This window comes from Uranotaenia lowii, chromosome 2 (genome assembly GCF_029784155.1).
Source record: "Uranotaenia lowii strain MFRU-FL chromosome 2, ASM2978415v1, whole genome shotgun sequence".
Taxonomy (NCBI): domain Eukaryota; kingdom Metazoa; phylum Arthropoda; class Insecta; order Diptera; family Culicidae; genus Uranotaenia; species Uranotaenia lowii.
The window spans coordinates 312,440,926-312,467,749 of NC_073692.1; the positions used below are offsets into that span (position 1 = coordinate 312,440,926).

A 26,824-nucleotide genomic window follows, 5' to 3' on the forward strand; every position below is an offset into this window, starting at 1 on the left:
TTCTTCGCGGTTTATACACTTTTTTCCCCATTGTGCAATGGCTTAGATTCAAACCATTTGGTATTCTCAATGAAAAATTTCAAAATTCTGAATTTAAATGACAATATTGAAAACTCCTATCCTACTCCTCAGCATTTATTGCTGAGCAGATTTAGCAGCTTCAAACGAAAAAAAAAAACGCAAAACAGTCTAATCACCTCAACATTTGAATATCGAACGAAAATAAACGATCAAATCAAGATAAAACGAACAATCAAGGGGCCGTCCAAATATTACGTAACGCAATTTTCAAGCATTTTCAACCCCCCCTCCCCCTACGTAACACATTCGTCTCTAAATTGCTAAACAAAATCCACAAAGCGTAACAAACTGATATACCCCCCCCCCCCCCCTAAAAGCGTTACGTAATATTTGAATGGTCCCCAAAGAACGACAATACAATCCGAACCAAGCATGAAGACAAACGTGGGCTAATAACTCTATTACACTGACATTAAGCTGATTCCTACCAAGTTCTAAATAATCGATACGGCGAGGCGCGGATCGTGTTGATGATGATTCAGCTCCGCGTACATAGATTGTTAGGCATAAAAGTTGAGTTTGACGATCAAGATAAAGGGGGCTAATGGTGGAATAATACGTGATCAATTTGTCGGTTTCGAGTAATCAAAGGTTAGGAATTTCGATCTCTCGAAAACAAGTCAATTTTGTCTGAGGATTGTGAATTAATTTCGTTCAAATTAACGATTAAGACAATAATTTCGATTTCCCAACAGAACGTTTATTGACACTTTCTCATGATCCAATGCTAAGGTACAGATTTAGAATCTTGTTCGTAGTTAAATTAATTTTGTTTGTTTGTTTTTTTTATCCAAAAACATTCGGAATGTTCATCTGAGATGAAAAAGTACGACATGGCATTTGTTCTCCTCAACGGTTAAAGATAATAAAAAATCTCAAAAAATTAAAGACAATAAATACTATAACGAAGGTTAAAAAACACAGTTTTGTCCAACAGCTCACGTCCACATGTAGGTGGGCATCATGCCCTCTTTACTGGTCCCGGGAGGAGTCAGGATTTCGTTGCACAAAAACTTCAACGGCAAATCAACCAGGCTCCCTTCGATCCGTTCTAGCGCTTTAAGCGTTCCCTCCGGATCGGTTTGGGCAAGGCTTTTCTCTTCCAGAAACTTCTTCAACATCACAAAGGACTGAACGTTGTCGGACGGAATGCAGCGGAAGATTTCGTCGAACAATCGGGTATTCTTGCGTGACGTCCTGCGCCACACACCATTCCAAAAGGATTCGATGATCGGATCGCTAATGTCCACCGGAGCTCGATTCGGTGCCGGTTCCAAGAGGCCTAGATGTTCTTTGAAAAGGTAGCGCCTCAGCTTACCAGCGTAGATTCCACAAGGATAGGATTCTCCGTTCATGCGTCCTTCCTCGAAGGATTCGTCCTTAAATAGAAATCTGGCTTGTGAAGGATATCGACAAAAAGGAAATTTAATTCTTACCGTGATCATCACACACACTTCGGAATCTCGTTTCCCGAGCAGAGAGCGATCGTTGATATTGGCAGATCCGCAAATTACCACCCGATCGTCTGCTATCAGCAACTTAGAGTGGACGTAGATGAGTTCCGTTACCGGGATTCCATTCAGGGTGGAATGTGTCCGCAAACTATGGAACGAAATGTACTCGAACGGATTCCGGATACCGGCGCTCACCAGACGGGATAGCAGCGAGTTTTTACCCCTGAAATAAATCAATGTTTCAGAAGCTCCTGTGAGATCTAAATCTAGTGCACTTACCGACAAATAGAAGCGTAATTCCAATGGGTGATCGCCCTCAGTGAGATACCGGAAGCTCCACCGACGTCGCCCTCGAAACCTGGCAGCAGGGGCATCACAAAGTACACCCGGAACACCTTCTTCTCCCGGAACGCTCTCATGATACGCTTGAACAGATACTCGGAAATCTGGTTTTTTACAGTTGGGTTACCAAACTCCAAGCTGATGAAGAACTGATTCTCTATGTAGATGTAATGCTGAGCCTTAGAAATAGTTTGTACGTAAGCCTCGTGAATGCTCTGCTCCACCAAATCCTGCTCGATAAACCCACAGTTCCAACTGGAGGCGCTACGCAACACCTGGCAGGTCACGTGCTGCAGCGGAACATCCAGAAAGTTCCGATCGATCCGGATGTCGTTGTAACTTTTCGGTAGCAGGTAAGGATACTGGACGTTCTCTCGACATTTCTCCAACTTGATGGCGTTCCAACGCTCAATGAAGTGTCGAGCCACATCCCGAGCTGCCTGACCTAAAACTACGGTGGCCACATCGTGCCACGGCATCCGCACCGTTGACGATCGATCCACCAGATCTACATACGGCATATCCAAGTTAGAAAAATCCTTTACAATAAAGTTGATGTAATCTTTTCCAATCCAGAACTTTGCTTGGCCGTCCACCTCGAACACAACCTTACTTTTGAAGGGAGCTGGACTAAGTACCGAGTTCATAGGTTCTATGGCCTTAACCGGAGTCGCCTCTGGCTCCAACGTCTTTTTCTTCTCCTCGTCGGACGAATACCCGGGACTGCTAAGGTTGCCATCTACTTCGGTTGAAGTAATGCGGTTCTTCAAATCCCGACCCATATCCTTGATCTTGCCCATAATATTTCTCCGTTCCATTTCAGGTGTATCTTGCTTAATGTTCTCTGGCAAAGTTTCTTGAGCTTCCTGGGCATTTGTCAACTTCTGAGCCGCCCCAATCAACAAACTATCGCCAGGTTCCAAAATAGGTAAGCCAACTCTATCAACAGTATCGATTGCGGTCAACTCCGCTATGTTTTTACTAGCTCTGAGTAAACTGGCCACCGTACCTCCTTCGTCCAGTTCCAATACAGTAGAGGGTTTCCGCAGCGTTGTATTGTTGGCCGAACTGCAGTTACTGCTGGAAATGCTACCCAGATCCGTGAGTCGATGTTTGTAATCATCCCAGCGACCGTAGCAAAGATCGATTCCTCCCACGAAGGCATACGTCTGATCCACAACCACAAGCTTTTCGTGGTGGGCCCAAAATAGGACCCCGGCACGGGCGTGATCCGGGTGGCGAAGAACCTGGAAGGAGAATAAAAGCATTAGCGTAATTCTTTTCTAGACTCAGGTATTTCGCTGAATCCCCAAACCGGAGTTTTCGTCAAACCTGATGGCCATTCAGGTAACACAGTGGAATATAGGCGTGCATTATCGGATCAAATAAATGGAATCAAACAATCGCGAATAACTTTAACTCCTTAATAAATACTCCATAGTTCAAAATGAGATATAATGTTTAAAATTTCTAGATTGGATGATAAGCGATAATGACAAATTCGAAGTATCAAAGAAATATGCGTTGAATGTTCCAAAACTCGTCAACTTACCTTGATATTCTCATGCTGCTCCACCAGCTTCTGTTTGCTGTAGAAACTGTTGATTCCTAGGGCAATTTCTAGTTCCTTGAACAACAGCACGAATATCTTTATTCCTTGTTCCTAAAAGAGAAACCTGCTATTAATTTTACAATGAAACCCCATCTACAAATATTGATTTATGATTTTACCTCCCAGCTCCTGATGGCAACCGTGCAAGAAAATGAGAAAATGAGTGAAATGTGCATGCGTGCTAAGTCGAAATTCAAGCTGCCAAACTTACCGCCTTACGCTTCAGGATCTTATCCAGCCGCCAGTAATCGGCATCGATTGCTGGCCGTTTCATGTGAATTTCCGGACTCAGCATCCAATCGGCAATGAAAATCTCCTCGGTAGCACCTTCCAGGGCATCGGCCACGGCACTCATATAGCTAGCACCATCGACCAACCATCCGGCCTGCATTCCTGGTCTAATCGGAGCGAACGACTGATGGGGGTTGGGTAAGGTGAAATCCCTAGCCGTATCGTTAGCTACTCGCTTCATGAACTGCATCCACTCTTTGGCCGTTCTTCGGGTGGGATGTTTGACGACCACGTACCTCGAATTGGTCACGATTTGCAGCCCGTTGCGCATTCCGGTACTGTACATACCGGAAGAAATATCGAAACCCTGATCGAATAGCACCACGCAACGCAGAACCCCATCCTTGGGTCGATAGTAGCCGAAGCAGGTTTCTTTGACGAAAAACCATCGATTTCGCCATTTGCTCCAAACTACCTCGGAACAGAAGTAGCTACATCGGACGCAGCATCCGGCCGTCAAGCAACCACAACAATCGAACCCGGCCTGTCCGGCACGAGTGGATCCGGTTCGCTTCTTGACCAGTGCTTCTTTGCCCTTCTCGCCGAGGGCCGATATGAACGAGATGTGCGACACCTCCAGGAAGTTAATCTGGGAAGAAGAAATGATTTTTGGAAATTTTCAAAGCATGTTCTTAGCAGTTGGTCTTGGTCAGAATTGTGTTATCGATGGAGAAAATGGATGTTAATTATTTTAGCTTTTATTTTACTAGCTGACCCGATGTGCTTTGCTACACCTTTCAAAAACAAATGATATTTTTGGAAATTATTCAAATTTTTATTATTTTATTGGCATTATTTTGAATCAAATTATAACATAATTTAAAAGCAACCGCTATGAAATGAGTGCTGCAGCTGGAGTTTCGAATTGCAATACAAAAATGACTTAAACTAATTTTCTGAATCTTGATCTATAAGTCCAGATAATTTTAATCTGTTTCTTTGAGTCTCAAATTAATCTTACGCAAACAAACTTATAAAATATGTTTTTGCTTTATATGTTCTGGATTTATGCTAAAAACTGATAAGAGAGCCCCTCCTGTCCTTCCCATTATTCCCTGCTGGATGAAGGTCGTGGTCTTTAATAATCATACTCATTTTTTTTTGAGCCCAAAATTCCTCTTATATCAAATATAGTTCCATTGGTTGATAACTTTTAAGCTTTACAACAAAATTTGTATGAAGTCCCCTCCTTTCTTCCCCTGTTTACACTGTAAAGCGTAAGGGTCTATAACCATCGTAGAAACATATCTCGTAACCAATTACCTTTCCATGCCATATTGGTTTTTATTTAATGGCTTCGTTAGCATAAATTCAGAACTTATGCTAACAAAATTGTATTGGGCTAACCTCGCTCCTCCTATGTACCTAATCAATCACTGAAAGGAGGATGGTGTGTCAGATAATCATAGAATCATACCAAAATGATTTCCCATGTAAAGTTTTGTCCATTTCTCGGATTTTGTAAAATAAAATGTTAAATATAAGCTTTCCTCTTCCCTTTTTATATTCTATCATCCTACTGCAAGAAAGGAATTGTTTCACATAGAAAAATTTCTTGTATTGAAATACAATCCCATGCCAAATTTGCCTAGTCAATTCTTGAGTTATGCATACGCTTGAAAGGAAGTACCATCCCTCCTTCCGTTCTCCAAATTGAATGGAGGGAGGGGACCTCAATATTCATAAAAGTATTTTTTGTACTCAAATACTTTTTGATACCAAATTTTATTTCATTTGCTCTATTAATTCTCGAGTATGCAAACAAATTGTATGGAAGCCCCCCTTTCCCCCTTTATATCTCCCCGCTGAAAAAAAGGTGGGACTTCCATTTATAATAGAAACATTTCTCGTATCCAAATACCCTTACATGCCAAACATGTTTCCATTTTCTCGATCAGCTCTCCAGTTATACTGAAAATTGTAGGGAGACCTCTCCTCCCCCTTTTCATCTACCTCTTTGAAGAGGTGAGGGATACCAATTATTCATAGAAGCATTTTTCGTACCCAAATATCGTTCCATGCCAAATTTGGTTCCATTTGCTGTAGTAACTCTCGAGCTATGCAGTTAAAATTGTATGAAACTCCCCTCCCTCTTCCCTTTCTCCCCGCTGGAAGAAGGAAGGGGTTTCAAACAATCATTAGAACATATCACGTTCCCAAATACCCGCCCATGTCAAATTTGGTTCCATTTGCTTAATTAGTTTTTGAGTAATGTAAAAAATTATAAAAGAGCCCCTTCCCCCCTTTAAATCTCCTCACTGAGAGAGGGAGGGGTCTGAAATAATCATAGAAATACTCCCATGGCAAATTTGATTCCATTCGCTCTATTAGTTTTTGATTTATGAAAAAAAAATATAAGTGGCCCTTCTCCCTTTCTACTGGAAAGAGGGAGGGGCCTCAAATAATCATTGAAATATCTTTAGTTCTATTCTATTCTATATTTTTTATTTATAGAGGATTTTAACCAACTTGGTCATTCGTACTCTAAATATCTTTAGTATCCAAATACCTTCCCATGCCAAATTTGGTTCCCATATCTTGATTAGTTTTCGAGTTATATGATAAATTGTAAGGTAGCTCCCCCTCCCCCCTCCCTATTATCTCACTGAGATGAGGGAGGGGTACCTAATATTCCTAGAATTATTCCTCGTTCCCAAATTCCACCCCATGCCAAATTTGATACCATTTACTTGATTGGTTCTCGAGTTATGCAAAAAATAGTCTTTTGTTTGGGAGGCCCCTCCCCCCCCTTCATTAAAGAGGGAGGGGTATCAAACTATTATAGGACATTTATCTGCCTTCAATACCCCTGCTGCCAAGTTTCACGCAAATCGGTTCAGTAGTTTTCGAGTCTATAGGGAACAGACAGACAGACAGACAGAAATCCATTTTAAAAATTTACATAAATCTGCAAAAAAAAAACTTTAATATCAACTGAAAAAAGGTTCATATTGTAAGGGGGAGGGGAGTCTTATATACTACCCCTTCTCCTTCTATTCAATCTCATTGAACTCATTGAAATCAGAAGTATTTTGAAAAATTTCAAAATTAAAGAAGAATACAAATTTTCAACCCATTTTATATATATAAACTTTTTCGATATCCTTTGATAAAATTTCCCCTGTGAGTAAATGTTGATTTAATGTTGATTTTCGTATTATTTTCGAACCACTTATTATAAATGTATTAAATGAAAGTACATAAAATACTTGTTGTTTTAAAGGAGAATATTTCGCTTCTTTATATTAAAGTTATGTTTGTTAAATTTGTAGATAAAATAAAACTTTAATATTCAAACATTCAAAACTTCCTATTGCGTTGTCAGAAATAAATGTATTTCCTTTACCAATAAAATTTTCTAAAAATTTGACCTTGGCAAAATCTCTATTCTTTATTGAAAAAAGGTTAGTTAAAGCTATCAGCTTTCTATTTTTTATATTCTCTTATGGTATTTTTGGCATGACGGCGAGTTATGATTTTCAAAGTAGATAGGTCGATAGGTGGAAAGACCAAAGAAATATAAGAAATAGAATAATTGAATTTCGGGGGGCGTTCGAAACGCCCAGGGACGATGAGGTCATTTCACATCCGAAATTGGAGAAATCACAAACAATTTGTTATTTGAGTTTTGCAAAAAATTCCACAGAAAAGAGGTTTTTGTCAATTGTTACTTCACATCATCATTAAATTTTTTTTTTCAATTCAATGTAAAACATAGATATGAAAATTACTCTTGACTCGATTTTCAATGATTTTTGGATAAAATCTTATGGAGAAGCGTAACAGTTATTATCCAAGAATATTGAATACAATTCATGGTATTCAGGGGAAGTGTTGTTAATAAGCAAACAAAATAAATTACCAGTGCCAACATTTACAGTAAAATTTGCCTCTTTGTTATTTGAAACAATAATAAAAGCGATCCAAATACTGCGTTGATAACATCTCTAACGTTAAATATAAATGATATATTCAATCGATTTAACAAAAAATATTGTTTTGTTCGTTTCTTATATAATTTTTGAAAATTACTTGTCCATTCAATTAAAGAAAATAAATATGAAAATAAAGTTATATAAACCTAAAATTTACACCAGCTGAAAGTTAAGGTGTGAATAATCGTTTACTGCCGTTGGAAGCATAACTGTCACATGTTACATTCTGAATTTTTTTACTTTTTGGTGTTTAGAAGACTTATTTCGAAATTTTTGTTTGCCGTTATTTGAAAGAAACGTCATGTCCACTCCAAAAAACATGTTTTTATTAAAAATAATTAAAGTATTCATCACAACGAGGCGGCCGACACCAAAATATCTCACATTTCAAAATGTAACATGTGACAATTATGCTTCCAGGGGCAGTTTAGCACTATAAACTCTAACTTATTAATTTTTACACTTATTCCCCTTTGGCTACGAACGACTCGTTTGATTATCTACAGATTTATTAAAATTCATGTTCAATATTTTTTTAATATAGCAGACCCAATAATAATTTTGATTTTTCTATTAACATTTTTTTCTCAGAAATGATTTACATTAACGAAAAATAAATAAACATACATGTCTGTTTTACATTGGATTTTTTTTTTTTGAAAGATCAAATTATTTCAGTAACCCTCTTCAAAGCAACCCCACCTTCAGACGTGGTTTATTAAAATCAGCATAAAACTAGAGCTTTGAGAAAGAGAAAACTGAGAAAACTGGAAATGCACATATTTTTCGAAAAAATGTTATTTAGTAATCCTCATACATCTCTGGTCCATGTGTTTTGTAAAGGTCTAAAATGTACCATCATTCTGGATTTTGTTTAAAAAAATAGATCATATGATAACCAAGTAAACAAGAAATCTAAACATTCTAGATTGCCCGGTTTCATTCGGACTTGCCCGGATATTAAACCCAGATTTTATGAAAAAACTGAACGCTTTTTGTCCTGATTTATTCTCATTATTTGCAAAATTTACGAAAAAAAATTAAATTTAGCAATGATAAGCTTTGATTTTCGTATCCGAATACGAATTCTTCAGAGTAATATTCATAAAAATGATTGAAAAAATGTTTTTGGAAGCATCGAACAAAACTTGATGTGCTTCGAAGAACAATTCAAGTTTAAAGTGATTTTAACCTATTTTTCTCTCAACTTTATTTAAATAATGCATAAATTTTGCCCAAATTTGTCCGGATATTGCCGGGATTTTGGAATGGAAAATTTGAAATCGAATGCTTGGTTTTGCCAGGTTTTTTAAAACAAATTCACAAGGGTATTCAGACTAGGAAAAGTTCTAAATTAATATAGAAGCTCAAGCATTTTCGGGTTTTTTTACGGTTTTCTCTCGCTGGGTGGAGAGGGGATTCAAAACTTCTAAGTCCGAACATGTTTTTTTCTGAAATAATTGAAAAATATTGAGGAATTGAGGGTAAAAACAGCCATAACTCCATTTTCCGAAGTGTGCGGTGGCTCAAACAGACTCCATTCTATTCTTCATAAAATAATGGCACAAAATAGGTATATTTTTGTAAAAAAAATTTAAGTCTAAATTAGTTTTTTTCTGGATTGTTTCCAAAATATAGGGAAATCAGGAGTTAAAAAGGCACTATAACTCCGTTCGTAAGCTCGTGCGTCGTCTGAAACGACGTCCAATCGATTCTTCGGACATTTTTACTAAAAGAAATTATTTTTTCATAGATTGGTTTTGTGTAGGAGGGAAGGTATTGAATTTCTCCGCGGGTTATACATTTTTCCCTATTGTGTGACGACTTCTAATTCACTCTTTAAAAAATTCACTCTTAAAATACACATGATTTTTCACTTAAAAACAAGGATCCAGTGATTATCTTCGATTCAAGTGCGACATTTCACTTGGCAGTCACTTAAATTTCAAGTGAATTCATTCATATTCACTTCAGTCGTCACTTTAATTTGAAGTGAGAAAAAATATTCACTTCTTCATCACTTGAATTTCAAGTGAATGTCAGGTTGTAATTGTCTTTATTTTCAGAGTTCAAAATGGCCAATTCTAAAGAGCAGCGTTTAAAGCTTATGCTGGATTTGGATTTTCCCAATTCTTTACTAGGCTATTTTGGCGGTAGTTTGTGTTAAACGTGATGTAAGAAAAAGTTATTTAAAGGTGTTATCATGTTTCAGCTTGTGGGTTGGACTGGAAGATTTTCTGGTTTGCAGCAGGGAAGATTTAGAAGTCGCACTATCCACAGTAACCGATCTGCCTTGGGATTACGATGGAATTTTCAATCAATAAATTTATGGCGTAAGTATTTGAAATCGAAGTGGTGTTCTATAAATGTTCTTTTATTTAAAAACGCGAGAGATAATAAACTTGAAACTTACTTAGAAATTCAGATAAATTTCACTCGAACGTCATAATGCGATTCACTTGACAGGTCACTTAAGTGAATTCACTTGACCCATCACTTAAAATACAAATAAAATTACGTATGGCGAGAATTAACTACAGATGTCACTTACTTTTCAAGTGAAAATTATTTTGCTTGTAGACATCTCCTTGCATGCCTTTAGATTTAAAGTTCTTGTCTTTAAGGGAACACAAAATGGAGCTTTATAAATTTTCCTGCTTCAAATTCAGACTAATGATTTTTGCTGGTTCTTGTTTGACGAAACTAATGAGTGAAAACCACATCATCATTAAACATGAATGGAGTTCAAAAATTTTTAATACATCAAACAAGATACGGGCATTTAAAATTCCTATCAAAACTAATTCAACTCACCGTATCCTGATGGTTTCGGTAGAGAGAAATGTTCAGTAAATTGTACAGGTACTCCTCGAGCTGGCGCTTCCGCTCCGGGATGGCATCGAACGTCACTAGCGAATCAGGCTTCAGCGGAAACCGGGGCAGTGCATTTTTCTTGCGCTTCTTGTGCGGCTTCTCCAGCTTCGACTGCATGATAGGCTACGTAAAAGAGGAAATTACTTTAAATTGTTGCAATTTTTTTATGGTTATTCAAACTACCGAAGCCGTGCTCTGATGAACGTTGTGAATGTTCCGGAAGCTGGTCCTTCGTTCCTTGTGGCTTTTTGTGGGGAAAGGAATGTTAAGGGATGCCCGGAAAGTGGTCAGCTGATGGTGTAGGTTGCGGAAATGATTGTACCGCTTCTTGATGGTCCACGTAAACTGCCCGTGGGTGAATTTGATCGTATATCTGAAGTGATTGTTAGATTAAATAAAAGTTTAATTTTAAGGCATTGTTACAACTTACAGATTTGGGTTAAGGATATGTGCGGTCAAGCTACGCTCGTAGTCTACGATTTCAACACTGATCTCCAGGCCCGGAATGAAAATGTTCCTGTGCATCGAGTTGAACTTCACTGGTGGATTGTAGGCATAGGTATAGGGAATTTCCGAATCCGGTGCCACACTTTCGGCATCGCAATCCTTCCGCTGGACCAGCACCGGACCTTCGCCACCCATCGATACGATGGTGATGGAATCGGAGAAGCCCAGATTTTCGTCGTACTCATCGGCCAGCGAGTAGCACGCCAGGCTTGTGTCTAAGGTAAGATCGACCTCCTCCATCCGGACCGTACTGGAAGTGCCGTTGTCCTCCCCGTCTAGGCCCTGGTTGGACGAACCAACGTCCTTGAGAGACATTTCGTCTGGAAATGGACAAAAATGTAAGAGTACAAAAATAATTTTTTTGAAAAAAAAAATTAAATATATCCAATCATCATTCATAAAAAAAACATTTGGAAAAAACTTTGTTTTTTTTTTTCATAACATTACAAAAACCCCGCAGTTAATCGTCATCATCATAATAAAGATAAATTTCCAGATGATTCACACCCACTAATTTTTTTATCAAAATCTCAAAAGATTCTTTTAACGAGTCCACCTGATCTCAGATGACACACATAAGCAAGGAAACCCTAAATGCTTCTTTTTTATCACACGCCGTCGTCTGACTGACTAATAAACGCCTTGATGCTTGAGAAACGCGTTCCAGCCCAAGCAGTGTTGTCATGTGTTGTCAGTATAATTGATAATGACTTAACTGTAAGATTAATAGGTACTATTAGACATCTGCAGTGGAACGGCTTCCAAACGCGCGGCGTCAAGCAGATATAATTATATTTTTGTGCGATAGTGTGAAGGACTGAGCACAAAAAATACTTTACGAGGAAAACGAGAACGAATATGAGCCTAACATTGAACGGCGCATTCCCACCCAACATCGACAAAAAATGGGATTCTGCTTTAGATCCTTTCAACTCATGCTGTTGAATTAACATGGGGGAATTTCAACGTGTAAATTTGAAAACAGAAGCCTTCAGGTTTTTAAACATATTAGTAAAAAAAATAGAGGTCTCGCGTCGTCTTGTTATGTAATTCATTTTTGTTAAAGTATAAGAATCTCAAACAAGATTTTACAAAAAAAAAAAAGTATAGGCGTAAAAATATGTCACACGCAGAAATTTTTGCTCATATGATTAGGCTGCCGATTGAACTATTACAAAGTACCAAATGGCATAAAAAAGATAAAACAACTTTAATTGACATAAAATAGTAAAGGATTAAGATATCAATCTACTTCGGAATCTATTCTGATTGATAATAAAAATAACAATTAACCAATGATAAATTCATAGGATGCAATGAAATGTATACAGATTAAGGACAATATCTATCAATCGCTCGGAATGAAATTTTGAGAAATGGCTGTCGTTTAGTCATTTCGATAATTTGTGCATGTTTTTTCTAAGCGTACGACTAGATGGAGTCACGTCCAGATAATCTCTCGATTGAGCTCGTAGTCCACCTCGTAGATAGCTTATCTAGCCATCTTCAAGTGGAATGACATGTTTCGTCTGATTCTGCTCTGTAATAGAACAAGCAAACAAGCGATCACGTGCGATGCTTTTGAGTAACAAAAACTGTAACGAATGAATTGAAAAGTAACGTAACGTATTTTTAAAAGAGTTAACCGCCGTTAATTGAAATTTGATTAAAAGTTTGTGCGGTATATCTGGGAAATTTATTCTTCGAGTAAGAATAATAGAAATAAAAATTTCTAGGTGGATAGAGAAAGATTAGAAGAAAGTAATAGGGGCTGGAAAGAGCGAGAAAGGAAAAGCTGTCATCGTACACCATATTTTACCACGTAACATCTCATTATGTCAGAAGACTGATGTACCAGAAAGTTCGCAAATTTTCTACTCTTTCATACCCCTGCTTTATCTTGGAGAAGTAGGACCGGGATAGTGGTGGAACTACTTTAACCTTAAACCAAACGTAGGCATTAGGGTAAGATTGCCAGATTGCCCGGTTTTATCCGGGTTTGCCCGAATATTTAATGCAAAATTTTGCAAAGGGGCCGTTCACTAATTACGTAAGCACATAGGGGGGGGGGTGGGGGGGTTTCACATTTGCTTACGATCTCTTACTAGGGGGGTAGCGGGGTTTTCAAAAATCTTACGTAAGAAATGTTACATTGATAATTTGTAAGAAATGTTACATTGATAATTTGTCACAGCCATACGAAACCATATAACACAGGTTTTATTTTTATTTCTCACTATCTATTTGTTGGTAATTTTTGATGTTATGTTATAAATCTTTAAATCTGTTTTAATTGATAACAAAAGTTGCTTGTTGTATAAAATTAATAGACAACCAATTCAAACCAACATGTCACCAGAAACACTGAATCACATTATTTAAAATTATCGTCGCTATTCTCTTTTCATCATAACAATCTTTTTAATTTAGAAATTTATAGAAACAAACAGGGGAATGGTGCGTTCTGACACCACGATTTGAAAACAGTTTATTTCGGAAATGACTTCATCAAATAGAAGTCTTAAAAAATCGACAGACAATTTTTCAGTGATACCAACCAAGCCACTACCAACACTAAATTTTACCAACTATTTACCAAAAATAATCGTAACACTTTATCGCTTATCGCTGAAGTGAATCTAAGCTTTTAGGTTAATTAACATCGTAATTGTCGATAAAAATTTTCGCACCAATTCTAGTAGCATAGAATAATTTTTTTAGATTTTTTTTTATTTTTAGTTCAAAAACAAAACATTTTTTATGATACCTTGTGCTAACCTGATCTCTCACTTGTTTTTAAATCGGAACTTAGATTTTATATTGTTTATTTGATTGTGGAAATTTATTGAAGATTATTTCAACCCCGAACATGCTATGTCATTAAAACTTAATGTTTTCTATAATCGTTTTAGACATTTCATCTGTTGTTTTGTATTTATTATGCTTGTCGACTGCATTTGAAAAGTGTTTTAAGTTTTACTTAAAAAGAACTCTGCTTTGAAGCATGGATGACACATTTTTAATATTTTCAAGCTGGTTTAAAAAAAAACGTGTCAATTTCTTATAGAGTTAAACACGTAAGATCTTACTAGGGGGGGAGGGGGGTTTTCAAAAAATCTTACTTGGTCTTAAAGTCTGCTTCATTTAATATTGGAAGACAAACAATTGCGTGTAGTTCAGTCATTTATTAACGAATTCATAATTTGTTTTTCATACAAATGTAGCATTTTCTTTACTCTTTCATAAAAAAAATTTAAAAAAATATTCATTGCTGTTTCGAAGAAATTCTCGTACTTTTCCCGTAATACGGCACATTAGGCGGCGCACACCCTTTTCGTCCACCGTTTTGGCGATTTGATTCCACCAGTTCTTCATTTGAGTCATGTTCCTAACAAGTTTTCCCTTTGCCTTAAGCCTCCGCTTCGTGATTGCCCAGTATTTCTCTATCGGCGCAGTTTGGGGGGTTGAGGTCCTTCGGTATTACGCTGACCCCGTTCGTTGCGTATCATTCCATAAACGTTTTGCTGTAATGGCAGCTTGCAAGGTCCGGCCAAAACATTACTGGACGGTCGTGGGCACGAATAAACGGTAGAATCCGTTTCTGTAGGCACTCTTTTTTGTAGACTTCTGATGTCATTGTCTTGTCAGTGAGAAAGACTTTGGTTTTCTGTCCACAACTGCATATCCCCTGCCAAATCATGTACTTGCGGGCGAATTTATCCGCAAACACGAACTTAAATTTTGCAGGTACATCCCCCCGAGCCGTCGCCAAATAAAATTTTTGACCTGGGATTTGCCCAAAGTCCGCCTTCACGTAGGTCTCATCGTCCATCAGAATACATCCGTCGAACTTGGTCAGCACTTAGTCGTACAGCTTTCGAGCACGGATTCTGGCCACATTGTTCTGCTTCAGCGTCCGATTTGGCAGTTTGCTGGCTCGGAACGACCTTATTCCTTCCCGGAGAAGAATTCGTCGCACCGTACTGTGAGCGACCTGGAACTTATTGGCCAAATCCCGGTCTGAAAGATTGGGATTCCTCTTGACGGCCTTGATGACTTTCCCACGCAGTTTCCGGTCGACAGTTCCACTTCGACGCTTCGAATGCGGCTTCCGAGCCGTCGTCAATGTTTCCTTGTACTGCTTGATAACACGCCATACGGTATTTCTGGGCATTTTAAGCTGTTTAGCTAGCTTCGATGCCGACAACAATGGATTTTCAAGAAAACTGTGCACAATTTGATCTCTCCGTTCGGCTTCCATGGCGGTTGTTTACAAAATGCTATCGTTTGGTGTTATGACATAAATACATGGTGAAAGGTAATGAATTTCCCGACACGTGGGTGAAAAAAGTTTCCAAATCCGTCCACTAGGACCGCCACAATGAGCAAAAGAATTTGTTCTAATATTAAATGAAGCAGACTTTAGAGTAGTTGGCTTGTGTAAGGGACAAAGTTTCGATAAGACCCGCGCTTCTCCATCAAGTTGCCCTCGCAAATATTGAAATTTTTCGATTATCGGCAAATCTGACGTGTGGAAGAAATAAAGTGGTCGTGAAACGTGAGCCACTCTTCTAAGCGACCCGAAAATCGAGGAAGGTTAATTTGGGATAATTTTACGTGAACAGTGGGTTGTGTATGGGTAAAAGACTGTCCAGCAAGAGAAGAGTTGAGTGTGCCTGCTGTCTGCTCGTTGGCTTTCGTAATCAAGAACCCTTTTACCTTGTAGAACTGCGTTTCAAATTCTACCCTAGCCTTAAAGTGTTGATCTGCTGTTTCGGTCGATTCGTCGTTGATTTCCATTTCCGTCTGGGTATCATGGAAGTCGTCCCACAATTTCTCTAGTCTTTCTAGCCGTGAAGACACTTCCGCAGCATCGTTTACCTCCTCGTAATTTTCCACAAAACGGCAGATCACGGTGAATGACGTCAGGATGCTGTTGCGCTTCAGCAGCCGAGCCTTGGATTTAATTGCGTCAGCTCCAATTGGCATGATGAATGAATGCCGATCTAAAATGGTCAATTAAATCACGGTAGTACTGCACGAGATGATGTAGGAGCTTGAATCTTACTAACCTGCTCAAGGCTAGTAAATTGCCTTGTATTTATATAAAAACAGGAACCAGGAACAGCCGGAATTGGAGAACGGTCTACTAAGTCAGCAGATATTGAGGGCCGATTCAGTCGGAGAAGCGTTTTCTGTATGGGAATGAGGGAACCAGAGCAGCACAAAACGAGAAAGGTAATTTAAGTTGGAATGTTACTAACCTATTCAAGGCTAGAACAAGGCCTTGTATTAATATTCCAACTTGGCGGCAAAATGGCGTCTTGGTGTCAGATCAATTTCGGTAGCCAATTTCGGGATTTGGAGTGTGTATCAAGAAATTAAATCTTGGCGGGCCTCACAGCATCGGAATCCTTAACCATCCGGTTCGAAGGACCATGTTTGGGGATGACGGAAGTTACCTCGAATAGCTCGGGGATGAGCTTATTTCTGCTCGATCAATGGGTATCACTGTGGGCTGATGGGAATGGTGATGGGCGCACCCAACACTTTGATAACCGGTTTTAATTTCCCTCGATATGGGGTTTACGGATCACTCCCGAAATAAAAACACCGCGATATAAGTTTTAATGACTTATATTCTACCGTAAACTTAACGCTACTTGGGTTTTTGTAAAAGGTACCCGACCTTATGCTACTATGCGACAATGATCGGAGTGGGTCGCGGTGCTTACAGAGAATGACTACTTCTTTAATACTAATGGGCTTTTACAAAGGCGCCCAACCTTCGCTGGATGGCTTGATGCTCATTCTTGCGCCAAACTAATCGAGCAGCCGCTACCAACATTTGCAAGTTGGAAAAGCCTAATTTGAGGTGAGATTGTTTGGTAGCCAATCTTGCATGCAATCAGTCAGTTTTATCAATCTTGTCAATTTTGTCAATTCAGTGAATTTTGTCGATTTTGTCATCGTCAATTTTGTCAACTCTGCCAATTTTCTCGATTTTGTCAATTTTATAAATATTATCAATTGTTATGATTTTTTCAGCTAAGTGAATTTTGTCGAATCAATGAATTAAGCCAAGTTTGTCAATTTGGTCAATTTGGTCAATTTTGTCGATTTTTGTCAGTTTTATCAATCTTGTCAATTTTGTCAATTTAGTGAATTTTTTCGATTTTGTCATCGTTAATTTAGTCATTTTTTTCAATTTTGTCAATTTTGTCAGTTTTATCAATCTTGTCAATTTTGTCAATTCAGTGAATTTTGTCGATTTTGTCATCTCTTTTGTCAATTTTGTTATTTTTTTTCAATTTTGTCAATTTTGTCAGTTTTGTCAATTTTGTCAATTTTATCAATTTTGTCAATTTTGTCAATTTTGTAATTTTTTTCGATTTTGTCAATTTTGTCAATTTTGCCAATTTTGTCAATTTTGTCAATTTTTTAAATTTTGTTAATTTTGTAAGTTTTATTAATCTTGTCCATTCAGTGAATTTTATCTGCAAATTTGATAAATTTTATCAATTTTATGATTTATTCAACTAAGTGAATTTTGTCAAATCAATGAATTATGTCAAGTTTGTCAATTCCGTCAGTTTTGTCAAATTGGACTATTTAGTAAATTTTTTCAATGTTGTCGATTTTGTCATTTTTGTATTTGGTCAACCTGGCGAAAATGTTTTTTTCTGTTTCTTCAACTTTGTCAATAATGATTATTAGCTTTTTAGCTTTATATGCATGTTCCAAAAAAAATCCCAAATGCTTCAAACTCTACTATGGAGGGCTTGGTGGCGCTACTGTTTGGTTGTCATCTTCCATTGGCTTCAGCAAGTGAAAGTTCAGATTGACCTCCAAGCCGTCATCGCTTTTGCAAGACACCAACCCCAACAACAACAACGCAGAGTTAGATCTGAAAAGAGGAAGAGAAAAGGGAACAAAAAAACAAGCCCGAGAGCTTAAATCTCGAGAGGATTCAGTAGCATTTGTCTTATTAGATTTAATTTGCTTCCACGGGCGAAATACTCTCCTGTCGTTGCTGCTTAAGAAAAAGCTTCGTAAGCACGAACGGCATGTGAGAAGATGAGAGGATGTGCATACATCGTCCGCGTCCCGTGTTGTTTTCCCCTTCTCAGAGCAATCTGTGCCTGAATATAATGTTGGGCAAAGTTACTATCGCTTCCGTACCATGCAGTGTGGGCATGACGTACTCATCAACAACTTCATTAATTTCGGGGGAGTGGGAAGAATGACAGCTTGCTGTTAAATTCCTTGAAAAAAAAAAAAAAAAAATTAATTTCGGGGTCGTACCCCTTGGTGAAAACCATTTGTTTCATAATTCGGGGCTTCGTTTCCGAAATTTTTGAAATGGTTCGGTTTCGAACTGAACCATTAAAATGAAAAAAAAACCCGATTTAATACACTTGACAGTGGATTGTAGCCTTTCTTACAGCCTGTAAATTATTTTTGGATACATATGACACAAAATAATAAACAAATAATAGATTTATAAATTCTGAATTATGATTGAAGAATTTTAAACGCATAGTCAATCTAAAATGAATTTAAGAAATGACGATTCAAAGTTTATTATGGGATCAAAGTATTTTGATATAATCATTATTTTCATATAAGTAACATTATGTCAATATTGGCCATTTTATCAATCTTGTCAATTCTGTCAGTTTTGGAAATTTTGTCAATTGTGTCGATTTTGTCGAAATTGTCAATCTTGTCAATTATTTAAATCTTGTCAATCTTGTCAGTTTTGTCTATTTTGTGAATATTATCAATCTTACCAATTTTGGCAATTTGGTCATTTTGTCAAATTTGTCAATTTGGTGAATTTTGTCAGTTTTGCCAATTTGGTCAATTTTGTAAATTTTGTCAGTTTTGGCAAATTTGTCAATTTTGTCAATCTTGTCGATTTTGTCAGTTTTGTCAATTTGGTGAATTTTGTCAGTTTTGTCAATTTGGTCAATTTTGTCAATCTTGTAATTTTTTTTCAATTTTGTCAACTTTGTCAGTTTTGGCAATTTTGTCAATCTTGTTAATTTTGTCAGTTTTGTTAATTTTGTCAATCTAATTAAAATTGTTTTGGTCAACCTGGCCAAAATGGTTAATTCGTTCGTATTTATGTGCATGTTCCAAAAAAAATCTCAAATGCTTCAAACACTACTATGGGGGACTTGGTGGCGCTACTGTTTGGATGAACTCCCAAGCCGTTTTCGTCAGACACCAACCCCAACATCAAAACGCAACAATTGCACAGGTTTTTCTATGCAAGCGAAAAGCTTTCATCGCGCAACGTTAGATCTTAAGAGAAAAGGGAACGAAAAAACTAGCCCGAGAGCTAAAAGCTCGAGAGGATTGAGTAGCATTTGTCTAATTAGATTCAATTTCCTTCCACGGGCGAAATTCTCTCCTGTCGTTTGTGCTTAGGAAGAAGCTTCCTGGGCACGAACGCCACGTGAGAAGATGGGATGGTGTGCATGCGCATAGTCCGCGTCTCCGTTTCGTTTTCCCCTTTTCAGAGCAAACTGTGCTTGAGAATCTATCGTTGGGCGAAGGTGGGATTTACCATCACTAGCGAAATATTCGATTTGAGAGTCTAGGCCCTATGCTTGATTCGATGGTGCAATCATATATGCTCATGACTTCGGGACTTCAGTCCTAGAAATACTTGTTTTCGGTTCGGCTAATGGCTGGACTGGATAACAAATATGTTCGATTATTAAACACTCTTTTACTCTTCTACGGAGATATGAACAAATTAGTCATGGCCTAGTTTTACGACATTTAAAAGTATCATTAATGTCGTAAATTCAATGAATTTTGTCGTTTCTATAATTTTTGTCATTTTTGCAAATATCGTAGTTTTCTTTGTTTTGAAACTTTTGTCTGTTCTTTCAATTTAATCTTGTCAGTTATGTCAATTTGGTCAATTTTGTCGAATGAGTCAAATTTTTTAACTTCGTCAATTTGGTCAATTATGTCGGTTTTGTCAATTTTGTCAATCGTGTCATTTTTGTTAATTTTGTCAGTTTTAAACATTTTTTCAACTTTTTGATACGTCATTTTTGTCAATTTTGTCTTGTTTGTCAATGTTGTCAATTTTTTAAGTTTGTCATTTTTGTTTTTTTTTTGTCAATTTTGTCTTGTTTGTCTATGTTGTAAATTTTGTCTGTTTTGTCATTTTTGTTAATTTCGTCAATTTTGTCAATTTGTCAGTTTTGTGGATTTTGTCAATATAGTCAATTTTGTCAATCTTGTAAAATTTGTCAATTTTCTCAGTTTTTTTTATCAATTTTGTCATTTAATGTCAATTCTGCTTTTTTTGGGAATTCTGTCAATATTGTAAATATCTTCATTTTTGTCAATTTTTTCAGTACGTCTGTTTTATTAGTTTTGTCTGCCTAGTTAATCTTGTCAGTTTTGTCAATGTGATCGATTTTGGCAGTTTTGTCAATTGTATCAACTTTGTCAATTTTTTCCAATTTTGTCAGTTGGGACAATTTTGTCATTTTTGTCAATCTTGTAAATTTTATCAAGTTTGTCAGTTTTGTCTATAAAGTCAATTTTGTAAATTTTGTCAGTTTTATCAATTTTGTCAATTTTGCCATTTTTGTCAAATAAGTCCAATTTGTAAAATATGATAAATCTGACAATTTTTCGAATTTCGTGAATTTTGACGATATCATCGATTTTATCAATTTTGTCATATTTGTCCATTCTGTCAATTTTGTTCAGTTTTATCAATTTAATCCATTTTATTTATCTTGACAATGTTGTTTTGTCAATTTTGTCCGTTTTGTCAGTTTTGTCATTTTTTTCTAAAATTATGTCAATTCGGCCAATTTTCTCAATTTTTTCAATTTTCTTCGTTTCTGTCAAGTTTGTCAATTTGTCAATCTTGTAAATTTGGTCAAAATTTAGTCAATTGGGTCAATTTTGTAAATTTCGCCAGTCAATTTTGTCAATCTTTTCAATTTTATCAATTTTTTAAATATAGTGAATTTTGACAATTTGGTCATTTTGGTCAATTTGGTCAATTTTGTCACTTTTGTCGATTTTTGTCAGTTTTATCAATCTTGTCAATTTTGTCAATTTAATGAATTTTGTCGATTTTGTCATCGTTAATTTAGTAATTTTTTTCAATTTTGTCAGTTTTATCAATCTTGTCAATTTTGTGCATTCAGTGAATTTTGTTGATTTTGTCATAGTCAATTTTGTCAATTCTGCCAATTTTCTCGATTTTGTCAATTTTAAAAATATTATCAATTTTTATGATTTTTTCAGCTATGTGAATTTTGTCAAATCAATCAATTATGTCAAGTTTGTCAATTTCGTCAATTTAGTGAAATTGGTCTATTTAGTCAATTTTTTTCAATTTTGTAAATTTAGTCGATTTTATCATTTTTGTATTTGATCAACCTGGCGAAAGTGGTTAATTCGGAGTTCTTTCCTGTTTCTTCAACTTTGTCAATAATGATTATTAGCTTTTTAGCATTATATGCATGTTCCAAAAAAATCCCAAATGCTTCAAACTCTACTATGGAGAGCTTGGTGGCGCTACTGTTTGGTTGTCATCTTCCATTGGCTTCAGCAAGTGAAAGTTCAGATTGACCTCCAAGCCGTCATCGTTTTTCTCTAGACACCAACCCCAACAACAACAACGCAACGTTAGATCTGAAGAGAGGAAGAGAAAAGGGAACAAAAAAACAAGCCCGAGAGCTTAAAGTTCGAGAGGATTCAGTAGCATTTGTCTTATTGGATTTAATTTGCTTCCACGGGCGAAATACTCTCCTGTCGTTTTGCTGCTTAAGAAAAAGCTTCGTAAGCACGAACGGCACGTGAGAAGATGAGAGGATGTGCATACATCGTCCGCGTACCCGTGTTGTTTTCCCCTTCTCAGAGCAATCTGTGCCTGAATATAATGTTGGGCGAAGTTACTATCGCTTTCGTACCATGCAGTGTGGGCATCAGGTACTCATCAACGACTTTATTTATTTCGGGGTTATACCCCTTGGTGAAAACCATTTAAAATTAATTAAATCGGAGCTTCGGTTCCGAAATTTTTGGAATGGTTCGGTTGAAAACTGAACCATTGATATGAAAAAATTAACGATAGAACGGGATAATCTAAGTTGTTGGCTTCCTGCCACACGGTTTCTGTCACGATGACATCGAACCTGAGTGGGAGTGAAGCCTGTCTGTTCTCCCTTCCACACATCGACAGATCCATACTTTTAGATAGCAAGCGCGTATCAATGACGTCACGTATAATTTGACGTCATATATACGATAATCTTGATTTTAGTGATTGCTGGTTGTGGCTAGCAAGCCAAATTGACACGTTTTTTGGAGTGATGATTTTCGATATTTACTATGAAAAAAGAATTTTCAAACTATTTTGTATTTTTTTCTTTCTTTTATAGGTTGAAGAAGAAAAAAAATCAAATTTTTCAAGATAAAAATCATTTTTATTGTACTGCTCAGTTTCACAAAAACGCCGAGAACAAAGTTTACAAAAATTCACACAAATACACACAAATACACAGACATCATCAGAACTCATCGAGCTGATTCGATAGGTACCTATAAAGGTATATCTAAGACCCATAATTAATGATCTCCCAAATCGACCGATAACTATACCTTTCTGTAAGAAAGGCAAAACCATTGGCCGAGAAAATTTGAACTGTCTTCCTCCTCCCATACGGTTTCTGTCACGATGACATCAAACCTGAGTGGGAGTGAAGCCTGTCTGTTCTCCCTTCCACACATCGACAGGTCCATACTTTTAGATAGCAAGCGCGTATCTATGACGTTACGTATAATTTGACGTCATATATACGATAATCTTGATTTTAGTGATTGCTGGTTGTGGCTAGCAAGGCCAATTGACACGTTTTTTGGAGTGATGATTTGCTGATAATTACTATGAAAATTTATTTTTCAAACTATTTTGTTTTTTTTTTCTTTCTTTTATACATTGAAGAGGGAAAAAAAATCTAATTTTTTAAGACAAAAATCATTTTTATTGTACTTCCCAGTTTCGCAAAAACGTCGTGACAAAGTTTACAAAAAATCACACCAGCACACACAAATACACTGACATCGTCTGAACTCGACGCGCTGATTCGATAGGTACCTATAAAGGTATATCTAAGACCCATAATTAATGATCTCCCAAATCGACCGATAAATATACCTTTCTGAAAGAAAGGCAAAAACATACACAAAAACCGTTAGCAGCCTAGGTTCTACAGAAGAAATAAAAACGAAGTTGATTTTTCAGAACAAAATATTCAATTTTCCTGTACAAACCTAAAAGTTAAAATTTACTTAAGAAACGTTACTTAAAAATTCTGCAAAAAATCATGAATGGATTTTGAACCAAAACTAAGCTTTTAGACCCCAGAGCTTGAGAAATTCGAAAATGACCCCAAATAGACTCTTTCTAATGTCCCATGTCAAATCCTGAACTCCCAAAATATGCTATTGGGTCAATAGAGATTTCAAAACATTTGATACTTTTTAGGTCATAGTTTTGAAGGTTTATTAAAGATGTTGCGAGCTCTGAGAAATATGGAGAAATAATTTGTTATTCCGGATCATACGGATGTCAAGGACCTGTTCGAAAATCGTCTTATTTCGTCTTAAAATCGTTTAAGATAAGATCTTTTAAAAAATGATCGTTTAAAAGCAGAATCCAGTGTATTTAGAATTTTATTTGGGGAATATAGCGAAGGATTGGGCATACGACATTCCAGATTACCTTTTTGGCATAATTTTTTTTTTGCAAATTGCCATTCTCTTGTTTACAAACAGCTGAGTTAGTGGCCAATTGTACATAAAGTTGGACAAAAATATGGCACCACACCACAAATCGCTAATATGATTTTATTTCAATCAGTCATAAGAAACGTTTCGCTTGAGTGGATTTGTCTAGAAGTAAAGGAGCAAAGAACTTCTTACAACAAATTTTCCATTTGTCGCGGTAAAAACAGTTTCCCCAACGATGAGTAATCAAGAGAGAGGGTTAAGTGTTTTTCCCTTAGAAACTTGATAGTGGACATTAAGACATCAAATGTGAAGTGTTGTAGAGCCCGAAGAAGTGTCTCAATTCAACCCACTCTCTCCCACTGTATTCGAAATAACGTTTCAGAATGATAAGAGCCCCAACTTTTGTTTGTGGTTATTGTTCGTTCAGCCAAAGCAAATCCGTTGAAAAGCAACGAACGTAAACCCAAAATAGGTATGCGTCTGTCTTTTCCTGAGTCTTACATTCATTCGATGACAATTAGTGCTTCATTAACGTTTCTTCTTGACTAAATGGATCACCTGTATTGAGCCGGGAATGCCCAGTTGGTATACTTGTTATCAAACAAATTTCAAGTGCTAGCTGCAAAAAATCCACCGTTGAAGGAAAAATGTTTTTTTTTTTGTTTTTCAAACTGACAAAAGATTAGATAACATTATCAGTTCGGTTTGTCAGCTATCGTAGATCGGACTTGGATGTGGAAGGGCTGTTTGTTAGCTAAATTTAACCTCTAATTCTAATACATTTTTTCAGAAATTTGGGTCACGAACAACCCTGGCTCGTGTCATGTAACAGTTATCGCCACCGAATTTTTTACTTTATGGGGAAACCTGCTTCCGGAAACAACCTTGACACCTATGTTCGCTTTCCTGGGGTAAGTTTTCGTTTCGGTAGCAAAGCTATCAGACCATTAAATTTGCGTTCCGGGTTGTAACTCGACTTCAAAGAAGGTCGGACAATTCGAACTGTGGTGAAATTTTGGGACAATTTTGCTACGAATGACACCCACCGATATCTTTCAGCAGCAACGATATGCTCCGATGAACGGATCTTCGATTGGAGAAGCTGCTATCCATTTTCACTTAAAGGTATTGTAGGGACTTAAAACCATAGAAATGACTAGTCACTGTTACACTGGTTCAAAAGAACTCCGAAGAAGTATCCACCCGTCTTTAGTAGATATCACAGTTTAGCCTCGCGGAAAAGTTCCAAGTCAAGTAAAAGTTACAGTTCATCGCCCGGCGACAGACGGATTACTCAAAGTGATCGCGTTTTTTTTTTTGAAGTCGTGCTCGCGCGCGCTACTCTCTTACACTTAATAAAGTACCATCTTCGGTCGCAGTCAAAATAATACTACTTCTGGGGACAGGTTGACGCGTATTAATTCACGATATTCCACATATGATTCCTATCACGCGCGCCCCCGCCTCTTCATTCAAGAGAGGAAACACAGGCGGAATGTAGACAGAAGGGCTCTGTGTTATCAGTACAATACTGTGTATAGGTTGTGCCAACTGCCAACTGCAAGCGGTTATTTGGAGTATTTTGCTTCATGCCATGACTCGAAAGCAGACACCGAATGGCCCAAACAGTCACAGCAATACTGCAAGGGTCGGCTAGCTAGTAGATAAATAGACGAATGTTCCCGTCTTCTAGTATTGGCTCAAGCTATTGAAGTTTACGCTTTTCGTCGTCATAACTCAAAATTCTCGATCGACGACGACGTCAGAGCAGAGCGATGTGTCATCATTACTCATTAGCACAAGCGAACACCGCATTTGGCATTGGAAAAAACACTCTACCGAACCTCGAACGAGCTTATCAAAGCTCCTAACTTTTCTAGAATCCGCATAGCGGTATAATTTAGATGGGCATTAGTCCCGCCCTGCGATAAATGTCACGTAATTGTAAACAATTATAAATTGTGTAATTGCGTAACTAAATCGATTATTAAACTGTTTCGATTCTTGTTTTGAGAAGAAAGCTCATGGAGATTAGATTCTTAGCTCTCTATATGGCGACCGTCAAAATCTTGCTGAAATAATTATGACGTTGTCGTTTGTCACTTCGTCATAAGGCTCTAACCAGATACCTCAAAAACAACTACCGTAATCCGGGGTAAGATTGATCACTTTTTTCAATATTTTTCGATTATTTTTCCTGTTAAGAGGAATGTGGCATTAGACTGAGTCGATTTTGGGTCATTTTTGAATTTTCAAACCCTGGGTTCTCAAAAGCTTTGTTTTGGTTTAAAACTCATCCATAATTTTTTTTTGCAGAATTTTTAAGTAACGTTTACATGAGTAAATTTGAACTTTTAGGTTTGTATGAGAAAATTGAATGTTTTGTACTGAAAAATCAACACTATTTTTGTTTCTTCTGTGGAATAGAGCCTGCTTATGGTTTTTGTGGAAATTTTCCGCTGAACAACTCTGTCGAAGGCCGTAATTTTGTATCTTATTAGAGAAAAAAGTTATTAGCTTTTGAAAAGGGGTATGTCCTTTGGCATTAATTAAAAATAAATTCAATTGACGCCCCTGCTGGGTGCCTAGCAAGGTATTGCATGACTATTTTTCATGCAATAATTCGAAGGGCACAAGCAGTGATTCAGGATATTTTAAACCAAATAAAACAATTAACATATATGTGGGTTTCAAGTCTTCAATGACTTTTTGTTTATTTCACTGATACATGTGCCAATTTTTTCCATAACTATTTTCCGGGACCTTTAACCAAAACGTTTAAAGAGAGCGGAATAGTCACATCCCGGCAATGCTATACAAACCGTATGGAGCACATCTCTCAGATTTCCCCTCAGATTTCCCCTTTTTTGACAGATTTAAGCTTTTTTCTTCAGATTTGAGCTTTCATCTCCTATGCTCTCAAGGCAAAAAAGCTTAAATCTGAG

General features: G+C 37.0%; 1 protein-coding gene across 1 annotated transcript; it reads right to left on the bottom strand.

Moving 5' to 3' along the window:
• Window positions 1-759: 759 nt before the first annotated feature.
• On the bottom strand, window positions 760-25,247 carry LOC129740996 (phospholipase D2). Its single transcript, XM_055732684.1, has 9 exons — window positions 24,926-25,247; window positions 11,020-11,416; window positions 10,773-10,962; window positions 10,530-10,712; window positions 3,701-4,369; window positions 3,430-3,540; window positions 1,815-3,124; window positions 1,518-1,758; window positions 760-1,460 (listed from the first exon to the last, which is right to left on the bottom strand). The coding sequence occupies exons 1-9, from the start codon at window positions 24,990-24,992 to the stop codon at window positions 1,020-1,022; spliced, it is 3,609 nt and encodes a 1,202-aa protein (XP_055588659.1). The 5' UTR covers window positions 24,993-25,247; the 3' UTR covers window positions 760-1,019.
• Between the last annotated feature and the right edge of the window lie 1,577 nt (window positions 25,248-26,824).